The sequence below is a fragment of the Pleurodeles waltl genome, chromosome 1_1 (genome assembly GCF_031143425.1).
Source record: "Pleurodeles waltl isolate 20211129_DDA chromosome 1_1, aPleWal1.hap1.20221129, whole genome shotgun sequence".
Classification (NCBI taxonomy): Eukaryota; Metazoa; Chordata; class Amphibia; order Caudata; family Salamandridae; genus Pleurodeles; species Pleurodeles waltl.
In genome coordinates this window covers 996,001,935-996,020,116 of record NC_090436.1, presented here as the reverse complement: position 1 = coordinate 996,020,116, position 18,182 = coordinate 996,001,935, and the positions used below count along the sequence as shown (strand labels likewise).

The 18,182-nt window shown below is 49.6% G+C and overlaps 1 protein-coding gene across 2 annotated transcripts in view; it reads left to right on the top strand.

The window, feature by feature from the left end:
* Positions 1–18,182, top strand: part of USO1 (USO1 vesicle transport factor) — a 565,160-nt gene that overhangs the window by 106,364 nt on the left and 440,614 nt on the right. For both annotated transcript variants that reach the window (XM_069230285.1, XM_069230286.1), the window contains exon 5: positions 13,180–13,280. In XM_069230285.1, the coding sequence (XP_069086386.1) occupies positions 13,180–13,280 (101 nt within the window). The remainder of the gene's footprint in view (positions 1–13,179; positions 13,281–18,182) is intronic.

The window sequence follows — 18,182 nt, the reverse complement described above, 5'->3', positions numbered from 1 at the left end:
GGGTCGGTTGAGTCGGGTGGTGGGGGGGGGGTGTTGCTGTATAGTATGTTACACAATCCATGTGTAAGTTGCCCTGTTCCTCTGCTCCTAGTAGTTCCAGCTTTCTGGCAGGGATTTCTGCCGTCTGTTAGACTCTCTGCTCTTCAGCCTCTGGCAACTGAAGAACACAGTCACTTTGGCCCACTCGGGGGCCCTGGGCCTGTCCCCTCTTCTCCCCATTGCCGCGCCTTGCCCTTCCTCTCGATAGGTGCGGTGGGAGCCAGAACGACCCTCAGTGCAGCTGACACTGGGGGGGTGGGGGGGTGTTGGGGGAGGGAAGGAGCGAGAGCCCACCTCCACCAGGGCCCGCCCACGCTCCGCCGCAGCAACCACCTTCACCCCCACAGGGGTCAGGGGGAGGCCCCCACGACGGCCGCCCCCGGGCCCCTACCTCGGCAATCTCAGGTACAGGTGGGTCTTCGGGCCCGCCTGGGCCAAAAGGAAAACTCCAGGGCGCTCCGCCACTCCTCCAGCATGAAGCGGCAGCCGGCAGATCTCGCAGCCGGCAGCTGGGGCACCAGGGGGAGGGGCGGCCAGCGTGCGAGCCCCCCCCCCCCTCGCAACGAGCTCCGCGAACGGGGGGGGGGTGCCTCTACAGCTTCGTCCCCCCCCACCTCAAGACGGGTTATACCGGGATCCTGTTGCGGTGTGACCTGCTCGGTCCCCGTCTCTGCACGCCGCTCAGATTGGGCCGCGACGACGCAGCCGCCAGCCTCTCCGCGGCCCGCACTTCAGGTCGCCTCATGCGTCGTCTCAGTCGAGTGCGCACGGCTCCCGAGAGCCGCCGGGTGTTCGCACCTGCTTCCCACACGTTTGCACTCCGCACGACAGCCCGGGAGCGCCTTCAGGATACTTTTACGTGGGCTCGGGTCGGATCTCTAATTTAAGCTTCCGTCCCAGCCGCCATTTTGGCTCCTCCCCAACTAACCCCAGAGTTTCCCACAAATCGGGCGTGAGGCAGGGCTGTGTACTTGCCTCCACACTGTTCCTTATATTTATCAATGCATGCATCCCCTACCTCTTGGAATGCTCTAGTGATCCCCCTAAATTGGGAGGGCAAAAGATTCCATGTCTTATATTTGCTGACAACACTTTGCTATTATCCCAAACAGCTATAGGTCTCTCTAATTTGCTTTCGAGGTTCATGGATTTCTGCAAAGATCATGGTTTAGAAATCAATCCACTAAAAACCAAGTATATGGTGTTTGGGGATAAAAAGCACAAGATGAGGAGACCTATTCGTTTAGAGGGTGCCATATTGGAAAAAGTGGGTATTTTTGATTATTTAGGTCTAAAATTAGAAGACTCTCACAAATGGTATGCCCACCTCCAGAAATCACCAACGTGCTTGAAACAAAGGGTGGGTGGTATTGTGAGATTGGCAGCCAAATCCCCCAGATTTGCCACAACGCCTGCCTTAGAAATCTACAAATCTCAAGCAAGGGGGGGGGGGGGGGGTCTTTTTATGGAGCTGAGTTGTGGGGCCACTGTAATCTGGAGGATCTGGCAAGGGTGGAAAACCTGTTTTTAAAGATGTTGCTAAGAGTTCCTTCAAGCACCCGAATGGACTCGAATCTTCTTCCAGTTAACCATGTTGCCGCCCTAAGGCCATTGCTGTACTGGATTCGCTTATGGTCATTAGACTCTCTTAACCCATACAGACTTGGGGTGGCCAATTTGGTGGGCACTAATTCTATTTCAAGAATTAAGTGGTGTGCTTACGTAGAATGGTCTTTTTTTCGTCTTGGTTTGCGGACCTATTGGAGTGACCCTTCTTCCATCCCTAAAAATGCCACACAGATCTTGAAGAACGCGTTTTGGCTTAATGCCCAAACTTCGCACTTGGCCGAGGTTTTGCCTTCCTCCATGACTTATAGTTTTTTTACAAATTAAATGCCATTATGAGCTCGAGCATTATATGGATGTTAAATCCTCTCCATTTGCACGCGCTTTGCATATTAGGTTTAGAATAGGGTCTCTTCCTCTGCGCACCCTAACCTACAAATGGTCCGATTCAAACAACAGGTCCAAGTTATGTCCGATGGGCTGCGAGATTGAAGAATCTGTGACTCATGTCCTCTTTCAATGCCCTGCATATCGTAAACAGAGGGTCTTTTGGATCATCCCCCTAAGCAAACGAATGGGTTTTAGGAGCTGCTTATCTGATCTGAGAGTACTTAAGTCAGATTCTTCTGTACAAATGGCGTGCTCTCTGGCAAAAACTTTTAAATCTATCTGGCATTTTAGACTTGGGATTTAAAATAAATAAATAAATAAATTTAATAACCGATATTAGTAGCAGGCATAGCAGACCATAGTCGTGAAACACAATGTATGGCTAGCAGCATATTCTAGTTATCATCCAGTCGACACTGCATGCCCTTTTTATATTCTCATATTTATGGCAATTTTTAGACCTTGCATTTTGCTGCTTTAAACTTGCTGATTTTAGGGAACTATTTTAAATGTTACTACTTTTATTCTTATTTCTATTTTCTTGATTGATTTGTATTGCACTTTTATGGTATATTTTTACTGAAATAATGTGATGATGATGAAATACTAGTATGTTACTCCTTTGTAGGCCTTCTCGCACACAAGACAGAATGCATGGTATTTAAAAGTAGGAATGTAGACGTTTAGTCCCTTGTTATGACATTGGCGGTAAGTCCCGCTTACCGCCATGCAGACTTCTGCCATCATACCGCTACTGCAGCGGTATACCACTACCCATATTATGACCCACACATCAATCCGTCACTATACGGACACAAACACAAGTCCGCCAGCCCAAAGGTCAGTGATAAAATGGCGTTAGCAAAACCCACACCGTTAAGCCAACAGTACTACGCCCACACCATTATGACCCAAAAATCACTGCAGCGGACATTCAACCATTGGCAGTGCATACCGCTGCGCTCAAAATACACACAACCTAACAAAACAATACTACATTGGACAATTCAAACTACACACACCTGACACTCATACACGCACCACACCACTATAAAACACACACCCACACTACCCACATCCCTTTACGACTCAAAGAAATTGACAACTGAGAGACACACCAAGAGCACCCACAGAACCAGAGCCACAGAACACCATCACCCACACACCCTCACACACACACACACACACACACACACACACACACACACACACACACACACACACACACACCACACACACACACACACACCACACACATTACACCCATGGCACCACAAAGACACCCCAAGTTCTCAGAGGAGGAGCTAAGGGTCATGGTGGAGGAAATCATCCGGTAGAGCCACAACTATTTGGATCACAGGTGCAGCAGACATCCATTGCAAGGAAGATGGAGCTATGGCGGAGAATCGTGGACAGGGTCAACGCCGTGGGACAGCACCCAAGAACAAGGGATGACATCAGGAAGAGGTGGGAACGATCTACGGGGGAAGGTGCGTTCCGTGGTTGAAACCCACAACTAACAACATGGGAGGAGCAAGTCTTGGCAATACTGCATCTTGAGGGCCTGGCAGGAGTAGCAGGAGGACTGGACTCTGGTAAGTCAAATCTTTACTACTTTTACCCCCATCACATACTCTCACCCTCACTCCCATCACTCCACCACCTCCCACACACCCCACCATCACAACCCACCCATCCATCCCAGTACCCAGCACTGCATGCACCACCAATGCATGGACACCACTCACAGCCCTGCATGGACACCCTTCACCACAGATGCACACTAGAGAGAATCACCTAGCCCACAAAATAATTACTCACACAAGGCAAAGCTGACGGGGCACTCACAACCATAGAGGCCAACACACACATGCACAAGATGTCACATGCAGAAACAATAGCACTGCATTTACATCCCCACAGGTCTCCCACACAATGCCACCGGAGAGGAGGTGCCAGCAACACCCAGTCCCCCCACAGAAGAGGCCCACAATGATGACAGCAGCTCTGCTCGCCTGGATCAGGATTACCAACCTGGCCCATCAGGGACCTCCGGACAGTTGGTTACCCAGGTACAGTCCCATACCACCACAGAGCCTCCCCCCCCTCAGGAAACACCAGCACCCACCCAGCGGGCCCATCCCTCTGTCCCCAGGATACATCAATGAGCAGTGTGTCCACCACTACAGGGACCCCAGGCAACCCCACAAATACAGGATGATCCGGGACTTGGGGTCAGTAGCAGTGGGCACACGGTTCAGGGGACAGAGCAGGGAAGCTACAGGCCCAGGGAACAGACTCTCCAGGAGGCACTCACCAACATCCTGGGAGCATACCACCATTCCCAGGAGACAATGGGTCTGATACTGGCCAAGTTGCAGGAGACCCAGCGGCTGCAGGAGGGACAGTACCTGGGGATCAGGGAAGACCTGAGGGACATCCACACCACCCTGGCCACTATTGCAGGAGTGCTGGCAGACATGGCCAACACCATGAGGGAGGCAGTGGCACACCAACGGGCCCCTGACACTAGCCACACCGATGAACAGCGCTCCACCTCCCTTGCAGCTAGTGGACAGGAGGCCTCTCCATAGGAACAACAGGCCACCAGCACCCCTCCCCCTGCAGAAAGAGAACCCCCCTGCAAACAGTCCCTGCGATCCAGGCAGAAGCCAGAGAACATTGCCAAGACCCCCGCCAGGAAATAAGACTCTCCTGATTGTCACCCTGTGTCCCACTCTGTCACCCTGTCCACCTTGAACTGCCATTGCTTCACTTCCTATGCCCCCTTGGGCAATACACCTGTGATACAAAGAGACTGGACTCTATCCTGGACTCTCCTCCACAATCACCCACGCCCACTGCACATCCCCATTAAAGTTTCAGCAATTAAATAAACACCCTTTGAAAAAATACAAGTATGTAGTATGTCAAATGATTTAAGTATGTATTCCTTTAACAATCTGTAGACATTGCAAGTAGACTGTACAGTAATGTATACATAGGTATGATCTGTATTGTGCTGCAGTCAATACACCAGGAGCAAGAGTAGGGCACAAATATCTGTGAATAGACATGTCAAGGGGTACAGTAAGTGGCCATAGTAGTGGGAACAGCAGCCTGACAGTGAAAACTTACAACACAAAACTGCAATGGAAGGTGAAGTTACAGTGTCTTAGCTGTGTGTCACTGGAAGTACTGTTGAATGATAGATGTTCTGTTGTCCACATCCTCATCCTCTGCCTCCTCTTCGTCACTGTCCACAAGCTCCACTGCTGTCACATGCCCATCTCCAGCCTTATCCTCCTGCAGAAAAGGCACCTGGCATCTCAAAGCAAGGTTGTGCAACATGCCACGATGATCTGGCACACCTTCTTGGGTGAGTAGCACAGGGATCCACCTGTTAGATGGAGGCACTGAAACCTGGCTTTCAGGAGGCCAAAGGTTTGCTCTATAATTCGTCTTGTTCGCCCATGTGCCTCATTGTAACGTTCCTCTGCTCTTGTCCTGGGATTCCTCACTGGGGTCAGTAGCCATGAGAGGTTGGGGTAACCAGAGTCACCTATAAATATCGAGGGATACCTGTTAGCCAGACACTCACCCTTAGAGTCAACCCCACACCCATATACCAACATACACTGGGTGAGGACCATGGGCTCACCTATTAGCCACACCCTGTGCCTCTGTAGTTGAGCCATCACATATGGAATGCTGCTATTCCTCAGGATATAGGCATTATGCATAGACCCAGGATACTTTGCATTCACAGGGAAGATGTACTGGTCCGCCAGACACACTATCTGCACATTCAAAGAGTGAAAGCTTTCGATTTCTGAACACCTGTTCATTTCTCCAGCGGGGGGACAAAGGCAATATGTGTACCATCAGTTGCCCCAACAATGTTGGGGAGATGTCCCATTGCATAGAAGTCAGCTTTCACTGTGGCCAAATCCTCCACCTGGGGGGGAAAACAATGTAGCTGTGCATGTGTTTCATCAGGGCAGACAACGCTCTGGTCAGCACGTTTGAGAACATTGGCTGGGACATTCCTGCTGCCATGGGTACTGTCACTTGGAAGAAGCCACTTGCCAAGAATTGGAGCACAGATAGGACTTGCACTAGAGGGGGGATACCAGTGGGCTGAAAGATAGCTGAGAGCTGGTCTGGCTCCAAATGAGCACACAGCTCTTGAATTGTGGCCCTATCAAGTCTGTAGGTGAGGATAATGTGCCTGTCCTCCATTGTTGCCAAGACCACCAGGGGCCTGTACACGGGCGGGTGACTCCATCTCCTATTTAACCTCAGCGGTTGTACTTTAGGGGGCAAGACGATGAGCATCTGGTCAGTTGTTAACATTTCCTCATTGTACAATGCATTGCATGTTTTGACAGAAACAGTATGTTTATGTTTATTCCCAAATGTGCTCATGTCGGCTGTGATGCAGTTAGGTGCCATGGCCTGCCCCCCCCCCCCCTGAAATGGCGGACACCTGTCCTGTGTGGAGGGACGGGTGGAAATGAGGTAATGCCGCTGACGTTGTGCGCCGTTGCGGGAGGCGGTCGAGTACCGCCATGCAACTCCTCATTAGTTATTATTGGGCCCTATGGGTTACAGTAGCCAATGGTGATGTACGCCGGTGGTGACGGTACGCACCGGTGCGGACATGACCGCCATTTTCTATCTGTTCACTCACTTGCTACCTGACCTTCAACAGGAGAGGAACTACACTGCAAGTGCTGCTGTGACCTGTGTCTGGAAGCGACCATGGCTTGAGTAACTGGGGAAAGGGCCCTGCCTTCACCGCTGCGGAGTACGAGAAACTGGTGGATGGGTCCTACCCCAGTACCGATTGCTTTATGGGCCTCCAGACCAACAGGTGAGTACACTGTAGGCATGATGCGTGGGGCATAAATGCATGGTGTGATGTGTGTGAAGGCCTCATGTAAAGGGGGGGTGGTGGAGGGGTCCTGGGCATCGTGCAGCATGTATGGTGGGCAGTGTACGTGTGTAAGGGCATGGGAGGGATATGGTGGGCCCTGGGTGTAACAGGCCGGACGGTATGACTGATCCCTTTTCCATTTTTATTTTTCTGCTGGTCAACACCCATCAGAAAAAGGGTATATGGCATGCCATCACCAAGGACGTGATGACCCTGGGGGTCTACAGCAGGCAGAGCACGCACTGTCGGTGGGAGGACCTGAGACGCTGGGCAAGGAAGATGGTGGAGGCCCAGCTGGGGATTGCCTTCCAACGAGGAAGGGGTGCCCGTCGAACCCTGACCCTCCTCATGTTCCGCATACTGGCGGTGGCCTATCCGAGCTGGATGGGCGCTTGAGGGCATCTCAGCAGCCACAAGGGGGTGAGTACAGTTTCCAAATCTACAAATTGCGCGTGGTGGGGTGGTCTCTGGGTGGGGGATGTGGGCCTGTGGGTGCCCTTAGGCCAGGCCATACATTGCAGGGTAGGTTCCATGTTGGGCAGGGACTGATGCACTCCAATCCCAAACATGCAAGTGGGCATCTACTACTGGGCAGGGCTCTATGGGTGTCAGGTATGCTGTTATTGGCGTTAGGTATTACTGTCCATGGCCTGGTGATTAGCATTGTGAGTGGTAGTGCATGACCTAGTGCCTAAGGCTGTCCCCTGTGTGTTGTGTACGCCAACGGTGGTGGTGTTGCTGGCACTGACCAAGTGCATCCTCTGTCTCTTCCCCCTCCTTTTTGTTTTGTCACCTTGTGCTTATGTGCATTAGGATCATCTGGCAGAGGAGCAGAGGCACCGGTGACGGAGGGAGCTGCATCCCACATGGTCCTGGAGGTCGAATCCACAGACCATGAGGGCAATAGTGGGACAGAGGGCGAGGGGAGCACCACGGCGGAGACAGGAGGGGACAGTTCTGACGGTGATACCTCCTCCGATGGAAGCTCCCTGCTGGCGGCGGACACCTCTGTGGCCACCTGAACTACAGGTACAGCTGCCAGACCCATACCAGCTCTGCCCTCCCAGCAGCCCCTCAGCGAGGTTTCCGTGCCCGCTCACCCAGGAGGGTGGGCATCTCCTTCGTCCCAGGCACCTCAGGCCATTGCCCAGTTAGCCCTGCTGCCCTGAGTGAGGAGGTTATTGACCTCCTGCGATCCATCCCTGTTGGGCAGTCCACCATTGTGAATGCCATCAGGGGCTGGCAGGGCATTTGCAACATACAAATGCATTCCTGGAGGGCATTCACTCTGGTGGCCCAACATAGATCATTCAAGGCTCTGGCCTCCTCCCTGATGGCAGCCATTGTCCCTGTCTCTAGCCTTCCCCCTCCAAACTCCTCTACCCAGTCCCATTCCCCTGGACCCCAACGTATCCCAAGCACACAATCCGACCAGCATGCACCCAAGACAACACACAGGAGTGGCTCAGGTAAACACAAGCACCACACATCATCCCATAGGCACTCACACAAACACCATCCAGAAGCAGACACCAACATCCACTGCCTCCACTGTGTCCCCCCCTTCTCCCCCTTGTCCACATCCCTCCCAGTAGCGTCTCCACTCACACCTGCATACACTACATCCTCATCCACTACCTCCATCACCAGCACGCCTATCAGTACCCGCCACTCACTGGCAGTCACCACCCCCACTTCCATGAACACGTCTGCTGTGTCCTCTCCCACTGTGTCTGTGCCCCCTCCTCCCAAAGTACACAAACTCAAGCACTCAGACACCCAACAGCCATCCACCTCACAACCCCATCTGGCCCATGCACCTGCACCCAAACACAGCAGACAGACACCTCCTACAACCACTCCCTCTTCCTCCACTCCCAAACCTTCACCCTCTTCCCGCACCAGTGTCCCTAGGAAGCTTTTCCTCTCCACCCTTGACCTCTTCCCTACCCCTCCCTCCTCCCCCGTCCTTCACTTCGGGCCAGGGTGGGCAGAACCCAGGCCAGCACCTTAGCCACCCAGTCCACTGCCACTGTAGTTTCGGCAGCTACTGCAGGTGTGAGAGGCTCCAAGGAGACACCCATCAGCACTGGCAGTGTGCCTGCACCAGCTGCCAAGGGCAAGGCCAAGGAACAATCACTAGCTGTCAAGGGCAGGGTGGCACCACCAGCTGCCAAGGGCAAGGGCAAGGGCAAAGGGCCTGCCCCTGCAGGCAGGACGGACAGGAGTCCTGGGGCTGTGATAGGATCTGAGCCCCCACCACCAACCATGCCGCTTCAGCCATCCAAGGCTTCAGGGGAAGGGCTGGAGCCTCCCCTCACCACTGGCAGCAGCCCCAGTGGGCAGCCGTCTGAGGCTGCAGGGGAAGGGCTGGAACCTCCCCCACCACTGGCACCGTCACCAGCCCCAGTGGGCAGCCGTCCGAGGCTGCAGGGAAAGGGCTGGAGCCTCCCCTCACCACTTGCAGCACTGACACCAGCACCTGCACTGCCACCACTGCGCAGCTGTCGCCACTGGTGGATGGACTATAATCCTGTCTCAGTGGAGTGTCATGTATCCTGCCTACAGCAAATCTCGTGGATCTGACACCCAGGTGAGAGACTGTGACCTTGCACTCCCCAAGGCCTGCATTACAGGGCACAAAGCCCCCTCCAGAACCAGTGAAGAAGGCATCCACTCACCCCCTCCTTGCCAGGATGAAGCACACTGGGCACAAGGTCCCCTCCATAACCAGTGGAAGAAGGCTTCCACTCACCCACTACTTGCCAGGATGAAGCACACTGGGCACAAGGCCCCCTCCAGAACCAGTGGAGAAGTCATCCGCTAGAGAGACTGTGGCCTTACACTCCCCAGGAGCAAGCAGTGGGCAACCCACCCACTACAGAGACTGTGGCCTTGCACTCCCCAGGACCAAGCAGTGGGCAAACCACCCACTTGAGAGACTGTGGCTTTGCACTCCCCAGGACATCACAGAGGGCATGTAGCCCCGTCCAGGAGCAGTGGTGTTGTACCATCTTCTGGCTGAGGTGCCCTCCCCCCCCCCCCCCTTCCCTTCCCCCTGAAGTGCCTGTGTATTTTCGACCTGTTGCCCCAGCAGTGTTCTCTCCGTATTGAGGCAGGAGTCAAGTGGGGCCTTGGCCTATGTTGCATGGCCCTGTGGCCCACGGACATTATGGACTGGGCAGTGTCCCTTCATTTGTATATCTGTAAATACCTTTTTGATTTTTGAAGACTTATTTCTAGTATTTTATCTTATTACACTCACTTTCTTCAAATAATTTTGTCCTTGCATTATTCCTCAGGGGTAGTGGGTGACTATGTAATGTTACTGCATCTGGTTGTGTGTATGTTGTTGGGGTTGTTGCGTGATGCATGTGTGTGTCACTCTTCTCCCCCCCGTGTGCTATGTGACAGTACTCACCGTGGATGTTGTCGCCGGCGTAGTTATTCCTCGTGTGGGAAGAGGTATACAATCATGGGAAATATGTGCAGCTCGGGCTCCATGGCATCGTGGTTCTTCCTTGAGTGTCCAGGGGTGAGTCCTTTGCCTTCTGTTTACTGTTTCCGCCGTGCTTTTGATGGCGTTGGTACCGCCCGAAAAAGGTGGCGGATAGGCCAGTTATAACATTGTCTTGTGTTTGGCTGTTGGCGGTTACCACCACAGTGCTTGTTGCTACTGCCGTGGTGGTCGGTGTGTTTAAAGTGGCTGTATGTGTTGGCGGTTTCTACCGTGGTCATAATTCATTTTTTTTTTTTTTTTTACTGTTGGCGGTATTACCGCCGCTTATCACTGACCGCCAAGGTTATAATGAGGGCCTTAATGTTAGCATGCTATTACAATGACTAGCCTCCAAATGCTATTTTCCGCTGTAACACGCTTAGGTGTCCTGTGTAAAAAATAAGCGAACAGGTTAAGATTCTAAGGCTGTAAATTGGGAATGGGACTAGCTAGAAATATGAGTAAAACACTTTTTTTTAATAGTTATTAAAAAACAACTCAATGGTGAAGTCAGTTTTGTTTTATAATTATGAAGAAATAGTGACTTTTAGAAAGTTTACTTTTTCCCTGCCTGAAGTCCCTGAAGGCTAAATGTGCATTCACTTTTCCACATCTATCAGTCAGTTATTAACATTTGAAGAAGTGTTCATACTGCTTCCTGAGCAGAGAACAAAGGATTGGGTGTGGAGAGATGTTTTTGTTTCCTTGACATGGTGACCTGTGGGGTTTGGCCAGGAGCTGGGATAACTTCAAACAGGCCTTCCCTGTCACAGTCAAATGTTAGTTGACATGTGTACCTGGTCCTTTCTTTGTCCTACCAGTCTTTTTTTTTTCTCTGGGTTTTTACATGCAACACTTGGGAGAACACTTGAAAGAAAGGGAAACAGGAGGCAAAACAATTCCTGTGTACCCACTGTCTAGTTCCTGGAAAACTCTGTTGTGTTCTACCAGACTTCTGTCTCAGGGTTTACTGGTGGTACACTGAATGCACCAAATTGTATTGTAGTGTTAGTTTTGGGAGGACCCTAGGTTTACTATAGTATACTTTCCACACACTTCCTGTGCCCTCAGAGGCAAAGTTTAGTGAAGCCAGAGGCTTTCGCTATCTTGAAAATGCTGAAGTGGGTAGAGTTTGCCAGCGAACTTTTACCCTATTGGTTAGGACATGCTCAGGAATCGTTTGCAGCCACTAGCTTGTACCTGGTATGAATGTGACTAGCTTTTGGCTAGTATAAATGTGACATCTTTAGACCCACTTCACAAAATTACTGAATCTGTTGAAGATCAGATGCTATGGGAGACCTAGGATGAACCATAAGGGACTGGACCTGCTCTGCATCTTGTACAAAGGACAAAGAAGTAGACTCCCAAGAGTTGTAAGTCTCAACGCCTTTTCAAGCTACAGAAATTTATCAAGCTACAAGAGGCCTTTACTGCACCTGTCTGGCTGACCAGAGGCACTGTACCTGAACCGGACCCTCCAGTTTGGCCTCTGCATAACACCCTGTATGTCTCCAAGTGCCTCCCCTGAGGTCCTGCAAGGCTTTCAAAGTTTACTTCTGTGGTTCATTGGGACGTAAAGGACTAAAGTTATATGGTTACATTTTCAACCAGGATGAACCTGGTTGGTGTATCTGTCCCACGCTCCATTGTGGTCAGCTTTAAATGACACCTTGGTTCCTGTCTGCTGCGACCATTGACTATCACTTGCATTTTATGCTTCTTGATTCTTTTTCTACTCAAAACTTTAATAAAAAATCATATCTTTGGTTCCCCTTATTGGATCTTTGTCTTTTTGTGTCATTTTGTTTATTACATTTCACTCTGTTTTTCTAATTCAGTTTGAGATTTTTCCCGTTTTGCATGTCGTTTTTCTTACTGTTTTAGTACTCCCTAAATACTGTACACATTGCCCTAAGTTCAACATCTCTGCACTCAGGTTAATTTAGTGACTTTGATGGTTCACTCTAACAAGGACTGTGATTCTTCTTTGAGGGTGTGTAGTCACTCCCCACAATACAGTTTCCTACAGTGAATGTCCTCATTTCTGCCCCTACCTGCAACATCTTACCTTAACCTCTCTTCTAAAAAAATAAATAAAAAAAAAGACTGTATCCATATGTGAATAACTCTCAAATTATACTTCCTCTCAAGCCTCCCATTCCTTGAAACTTCTGAAATGAAAGAGGACTACAGTTTTATTGAAGTCTGAAAATGAACAGCAGCTGACACACCTGTGAAAATCGTTTGATCGTTTTGGCTGTCTTGATCAGTTGGAAGGTTAACATACATTGGCCGTGAAGTTATGTTTGATTTAATGGAGCTCAAGATGGGGTTTATAGGTTATGCCCCATTAAGAAAAACATTCCTGTATATATTGGTGAATATGGAACTTTTCATCTTGAAGGGAGCAGAAATTGATGGTGATTTCCACCATCAGCCTTCCTGTTCACTGAGCGTGTTCAATTCAAACATATTTATACCTTGCCCTGTTTATCAAAATATTGACCGCGCTGTAATGGGTGCTTCTTCCAGTGGTGCAGTGCTCTTTTAGGCTCCATTTTCAAGTTCAGATTTCAGTGGGGTTTTATTGGTTATTCAGAATTATCATCCGTGTGCTCATAAAACATCTCAAGGTTACCTACCAGCTAAATATGTACATGTGTTTGTGAGGAACACCTGGATTAAATTTAACTTGCTAATTTATTTTGTTATTAAAAATAACACTTTCTTTTGAAAATTGCAGAAGAGAACTCTCAAGTTCAAGGCGATGAGTTGGGCAGCCAGTTTGCAGAAATCTTTATTAAACAACAAGATAACGTCACACTACTATTATCCTTGTTAGAGGTAAGAGATAGGTGTATTAGATGCATTGTTACAGAATTCTGTAAAGTGTTTCAGAAGGGCAAACATTATACTAATTTTTCTGAGTGCTTATAATGGATCCGTTCTGACAAGTTTTCATGAGTGTATGATGCAAGTACTCAAACACTGTTAAGGCCCTATACTGTTTTTGTATAGTGGATGGCGGTAGTGCAATTTACCAGGAGTTGGCACTTAGCCAAAAGCTGCTTAGAGGACACGTAGGAGAAATGCAGCTACTTCCTTGCAGTCTACAGCAGCGGTCCCAACCTATGGTCCGCGGACCCCCAGGGGTCCGTGACACATTCCCAGGGGGTCCGCAGGCCTGGGCCGGGAGAAAGGCACTTCTTCAGCTGGGGCCTCTAACAGTAACACATGCGTGTTTTTATTTGTGCAGCAGTGTAAAAGCCCTCAAAGTTCAGTGTACAACTAGCAGCTTTCCAGAGAACATAAAAGCGTCAAGATAACTCTGGTGATTAATATACCTGCTGGAGCAGGATGGGAGTTTTGTCTAGTGGCAGTTTTGACTCATCTACGGTAGCGCAGATGGTTAATATGCCTGCTGCAAAGAACAGTATTTTATGTGCATAGCACAGTGGGTTACTGCTTTTGTTACATAGATTCTTTTGTTACAATGCAGTTTATAAATTACAATCCTAACATAGCAGAGTGAGCTATGAACTGCCATCAAAGAGCTGCATGCAAATTGCATGGCACAAATTAGAAAGTTTGTTTTTCCCAGTTTCTCATTATCCTTATGCTGCTAAAAAAAGGGTTTGCTTTCGCAGAAATACATTCTTATTATTAAAGTCCACGCTAACCACTGTTATGTTCTGAAACCTGAGTTTGTGCTTTTCCAGACCAAGCCCTCTTAGAAAATGCCTACCAGTGTTGATGACATGTAAATCCTGCACCTTGTAGTCCCCTGTAAAGTGCACCAACACCCTACAGTGGTATGAGAGGTGCTATATAACAAATTAATTACATGTGGCAGAAAGACTATGGCGATATGAGAGGCTCTTGTGGTTTTACTTCCATTCCCCACCACATTTATGTGAAAACAGCTTTCTCAGATCTTATATACCTAAAAAATAAAAACAGAAATCGCCTTGGAGATGTAGAATCCGACCTGAGGAATCAGCCTTCCTAAACAAAACCAAATATTGAAAGGTTAGTTGCCAAGATGCAGCACCAACCTTTAAAATGTTTAGATTTTTGCGTATTTTTTCAATATAAAATAATTATATCATTAGCAATACGAGTATTTGTTTGGTGTGCACTTGTTTATTGATTTTGTGCGAATTACTGTTTTATGTTTGACATTTAAATTGTACAAATTGCTTGGGGGTCTCTGGCTTCTAGTAATGATTCAGTGGGAGTCCTCAGGAGTCCAAACGTTAGGAACCACTTGTCTTCAGTATTCTTGAGGTTATTCCAGAAAGCAAGTAATTTTAATTCAGTTCCTCTCTCGGACGAGGCATAAGGCTGTAAAAATAATAATTTAGTAATTGTGTACTTAACACTTTTATGAAAGTGGGACCATTTTGGGGGGAATACTATGTGAAGAAATCTACCTTAGCACAGGCTGAAATAGCAGTTGCTTGTTCTACCTGATAGAAACTTCTAGCTGCAGATTCCTTACCTTTTAGAATTTCCAGGCATCAGCTTGCAATCCAGAACTTTTGCTAAGCAATACCCTTGCGCATGTGATAGGGTGGCGTTGTACAGATCCGCATGGAGTCGTCTGAACCATCTGTGACGTCACTTATAAAGGCAGTACCCAGGTGTGCGTACGTCAGTTCTTTTCCTTCCACACTGGTTAAGCTCTGATCCGGAACAGAGCTACCTTCTGTCTTTTTTGGCAGACCTTTTTTGACCTTTTTGTTGAAACATTTTGCGTATGTGCGAGGATGACCTTGAGCAAGACCGAATTCAAGTAGTGTGCCGCTTGCCATTGCGCCATGTCGGTGACTGATCTACACCAGGTATCTTTATGGTGTCTCATACTCGACCACAATTCGATGTTGTGCTTGGACTGCCAGGCCATGGCTCCAAAAGTTTTGAGGGAGCGATCCCTGAAGCTCATGGCGGCCCGCCAGTCTACATCAGCCGGCACGACTCCTCAGAGGTCACGGTCCCAGTTGACAAAAAGGTTGCAGGACCGCTCTAGGAGCCCGCAGTCCTCTGGGCATTTGGGAAGAGGCACAAGAAGAAGAAGTCTAAGCTGGCCTAGACTTTGCCTTACCTGTCGGCTGACGAGGTGACTCGAGAACATCTATGTTCCAGGCATGGTTCCGCAGAACTGATGCCAGGGCTGACTCTGCACCTTCTTCCTTTTCCGGAAGCTGGAGCGACCCCGCTCAATTTGAAGAGTTTTATGAGGCCGTGCACCTCGTGTTTGAACGTGGCACCCCGACAGACGCTCCCGTTGCCCACTGATGGCGCGAGCCCCCTTATGATCACTGATGATCTGGAGCTAGAATGGTGTTGCACGACTCCGATTTCGTCACCCACACATGCCAGATCTATGTCTGATCATTTTCTTGAACAGCCAGGCACCGGTAAAGAATGAGAGGGGTCATTGGACCCTCTAGAAACTCACATAGAGCCACTAGACTGGTCTGAGGAACTAGGAGAATCCAGTAGACTGGATACCTCTCCAGATACTGACTTGCTCTTTCCTCCTACGGTGGCTACGGAGGAGGTTGCATTGTATACAGTGGTGGCACGTAGGGCAGCGGAGGTCCTGGACTTAGATCTGCCTATGGTGCTGGTCAGGACTTACCTCCTTACAGAGGCACTTCAGCTGGGGACTTTTACATTGGAACCAGTGTTGCCCTTTAATGAAGCCCTCACTGAAGTCCTGCTGGGGATGTGGTCCAAACCCAGTAGAGGCGCTCCTGTAAACAGGACAATCGTCCACCCCTAGTTTCTTCACCCAACACCCTACCCTACAGAGCTTGTTAGTCCAAGCATCCACATCCCATGGCACCTTCCCTTTTGCATCTCTGGATAGGGAATCCAAGAGGCTGGATCAGCTTGGGAAGAAGATGTTTGCTTCCAATAGCCTGCTATGGAGGTTAGTAAACACCTCATGCCTATTGGGCTGTTTTTCACACACTTTTTGGGATATGGTGGCAGAGGTGCTGCCTCAGGTCTTGGAGGACGCTTGAGCTATTTTTTCCCAAGCAGTTAAGGACGGGAAAGATGCACCAATTTTACCTTAACATATGGTTTGGGCAAAAGTTTTTCGCTGGGTAGAGTGATTTTGCCCACGGTGGCCCTTCGACGCCACGCCTGGCTTCGTACATCTGGTTTTTCGGGGGATGTCCAGGCAGACCTCATGAACATGCCCTTCTATGGGTCCCTCCTATTTGGCGAAAAGGCAGACTTTACACTGGACAGATTTAAGGACTCCCGGACTAGGACAAGACCTTTGGCTTCTCAGCGACCCCTTGCCAACAGTCTGTCTATCCTCAGACCAGCCACAGTCCTCCACCATGCCAACATCTTGTGCTGGGACGCGGTTGTCGTGTCTTCAGACCCAGAAGGTCTGGCCAGAAGTCATCCGCCACCCAGCCCCCCACCTCTAGTGTCCAACTCCTCCTAGTGTGATTGGGCAAAAACATGTACATCCAGTTGGAGGGAGGATTTAATTTCATCTCCCTCACTGACGGTCAATAACATCGGACAAAAGGGCCTTGCACATTATACAGAAGGGCTATTCCCTCCCCTTACAGTCTCTCCCTCCCCCAATGCTTCCCTCAAAAGAACGACTGATGAAGGTTCACTTTCTTTTGCTCCATGAGGAAGTTGTGTCTCTGTTATCCAATGGAGCCATGCGTCATGCCAATCTGTTGCTCAAAAAGGAGACATTCAAAATGCTCACTCTGGCTCAGGACTTGTCTGACCTAGATCAAGGAGACTGGAAGGTAGTCTTGGACTTGCAGGATGCATTTTTCCACATCCCCCATCCTGCCTGCCCACAGGCGCTAATTGCAATACAAGGTAGGCCATGAGAACTTTAAGTTTACTGTACTAGCCTTCTACCTTACCAGTGCCCCTCGGGTGTTCACCAAGGTTATGGTGGTGGTAGCAGCTCGTCTGCGCAAGTTAGGGGTTTCAGTCTTCCCCTACCTCGACGACTGGCTGTTGAAGGCTCCTTCGTCCCGGGCGGTTGTCACTCACCTTCAGACTATGGCGAACCTCCTGCATTCTCTGGGGTTCACTATAAACATGCAAATTCACATCAGACTCCCTCTCAGACGCTCCCTTTCATATGAGCTGTTCTGGACACTGTGAAGTTTTGGGCCTATCCGCCCGAGCAGCAAGTCCAAAATACACAGGTTATGATTCCGATGTTTCGGATTTCGGTGAGACAGACTGAGGCTGCTGGGCCACATGGCCTCCTGCTTACTGTTAGTCAAACATGCCAGATGGCATATGAGGGCTCTGTAGTGGGACCTGAAGTTTCAGTGGGTGAACTCTCACCGACATGGTTCAGATCTTGGAGAGAGCTAGAAAAGATCTGCAGTGGTGGTTAATGAAACCCGATTGGGTCAGAGGCAGACTCTTCTCCCAACCAGATTTTACAGTACTGACAGATGCCGCTTCTGGTATGGGGTGGCCATATCGGAGAGGTGGAGATCAGAGGGCTCTTGTCTCTGGCGGAATCCAGACTCCATATCATTTTACTGGACCTCCGGGCTATCCGGCTAGCATGGAAGGCATTTATTTCTAGTTGTCTAAGGGAAGATAATGCCTCTGTTCAAGGACAACACCACTGCAGTGTGGTGCAGCAACAAGCATGGGAGTATGGATTGTGGACCCTTTGTCAAGAGGCCTTGCACCTCTGGACCTGGCTGGAACAGTAGGGCATATCCCTTT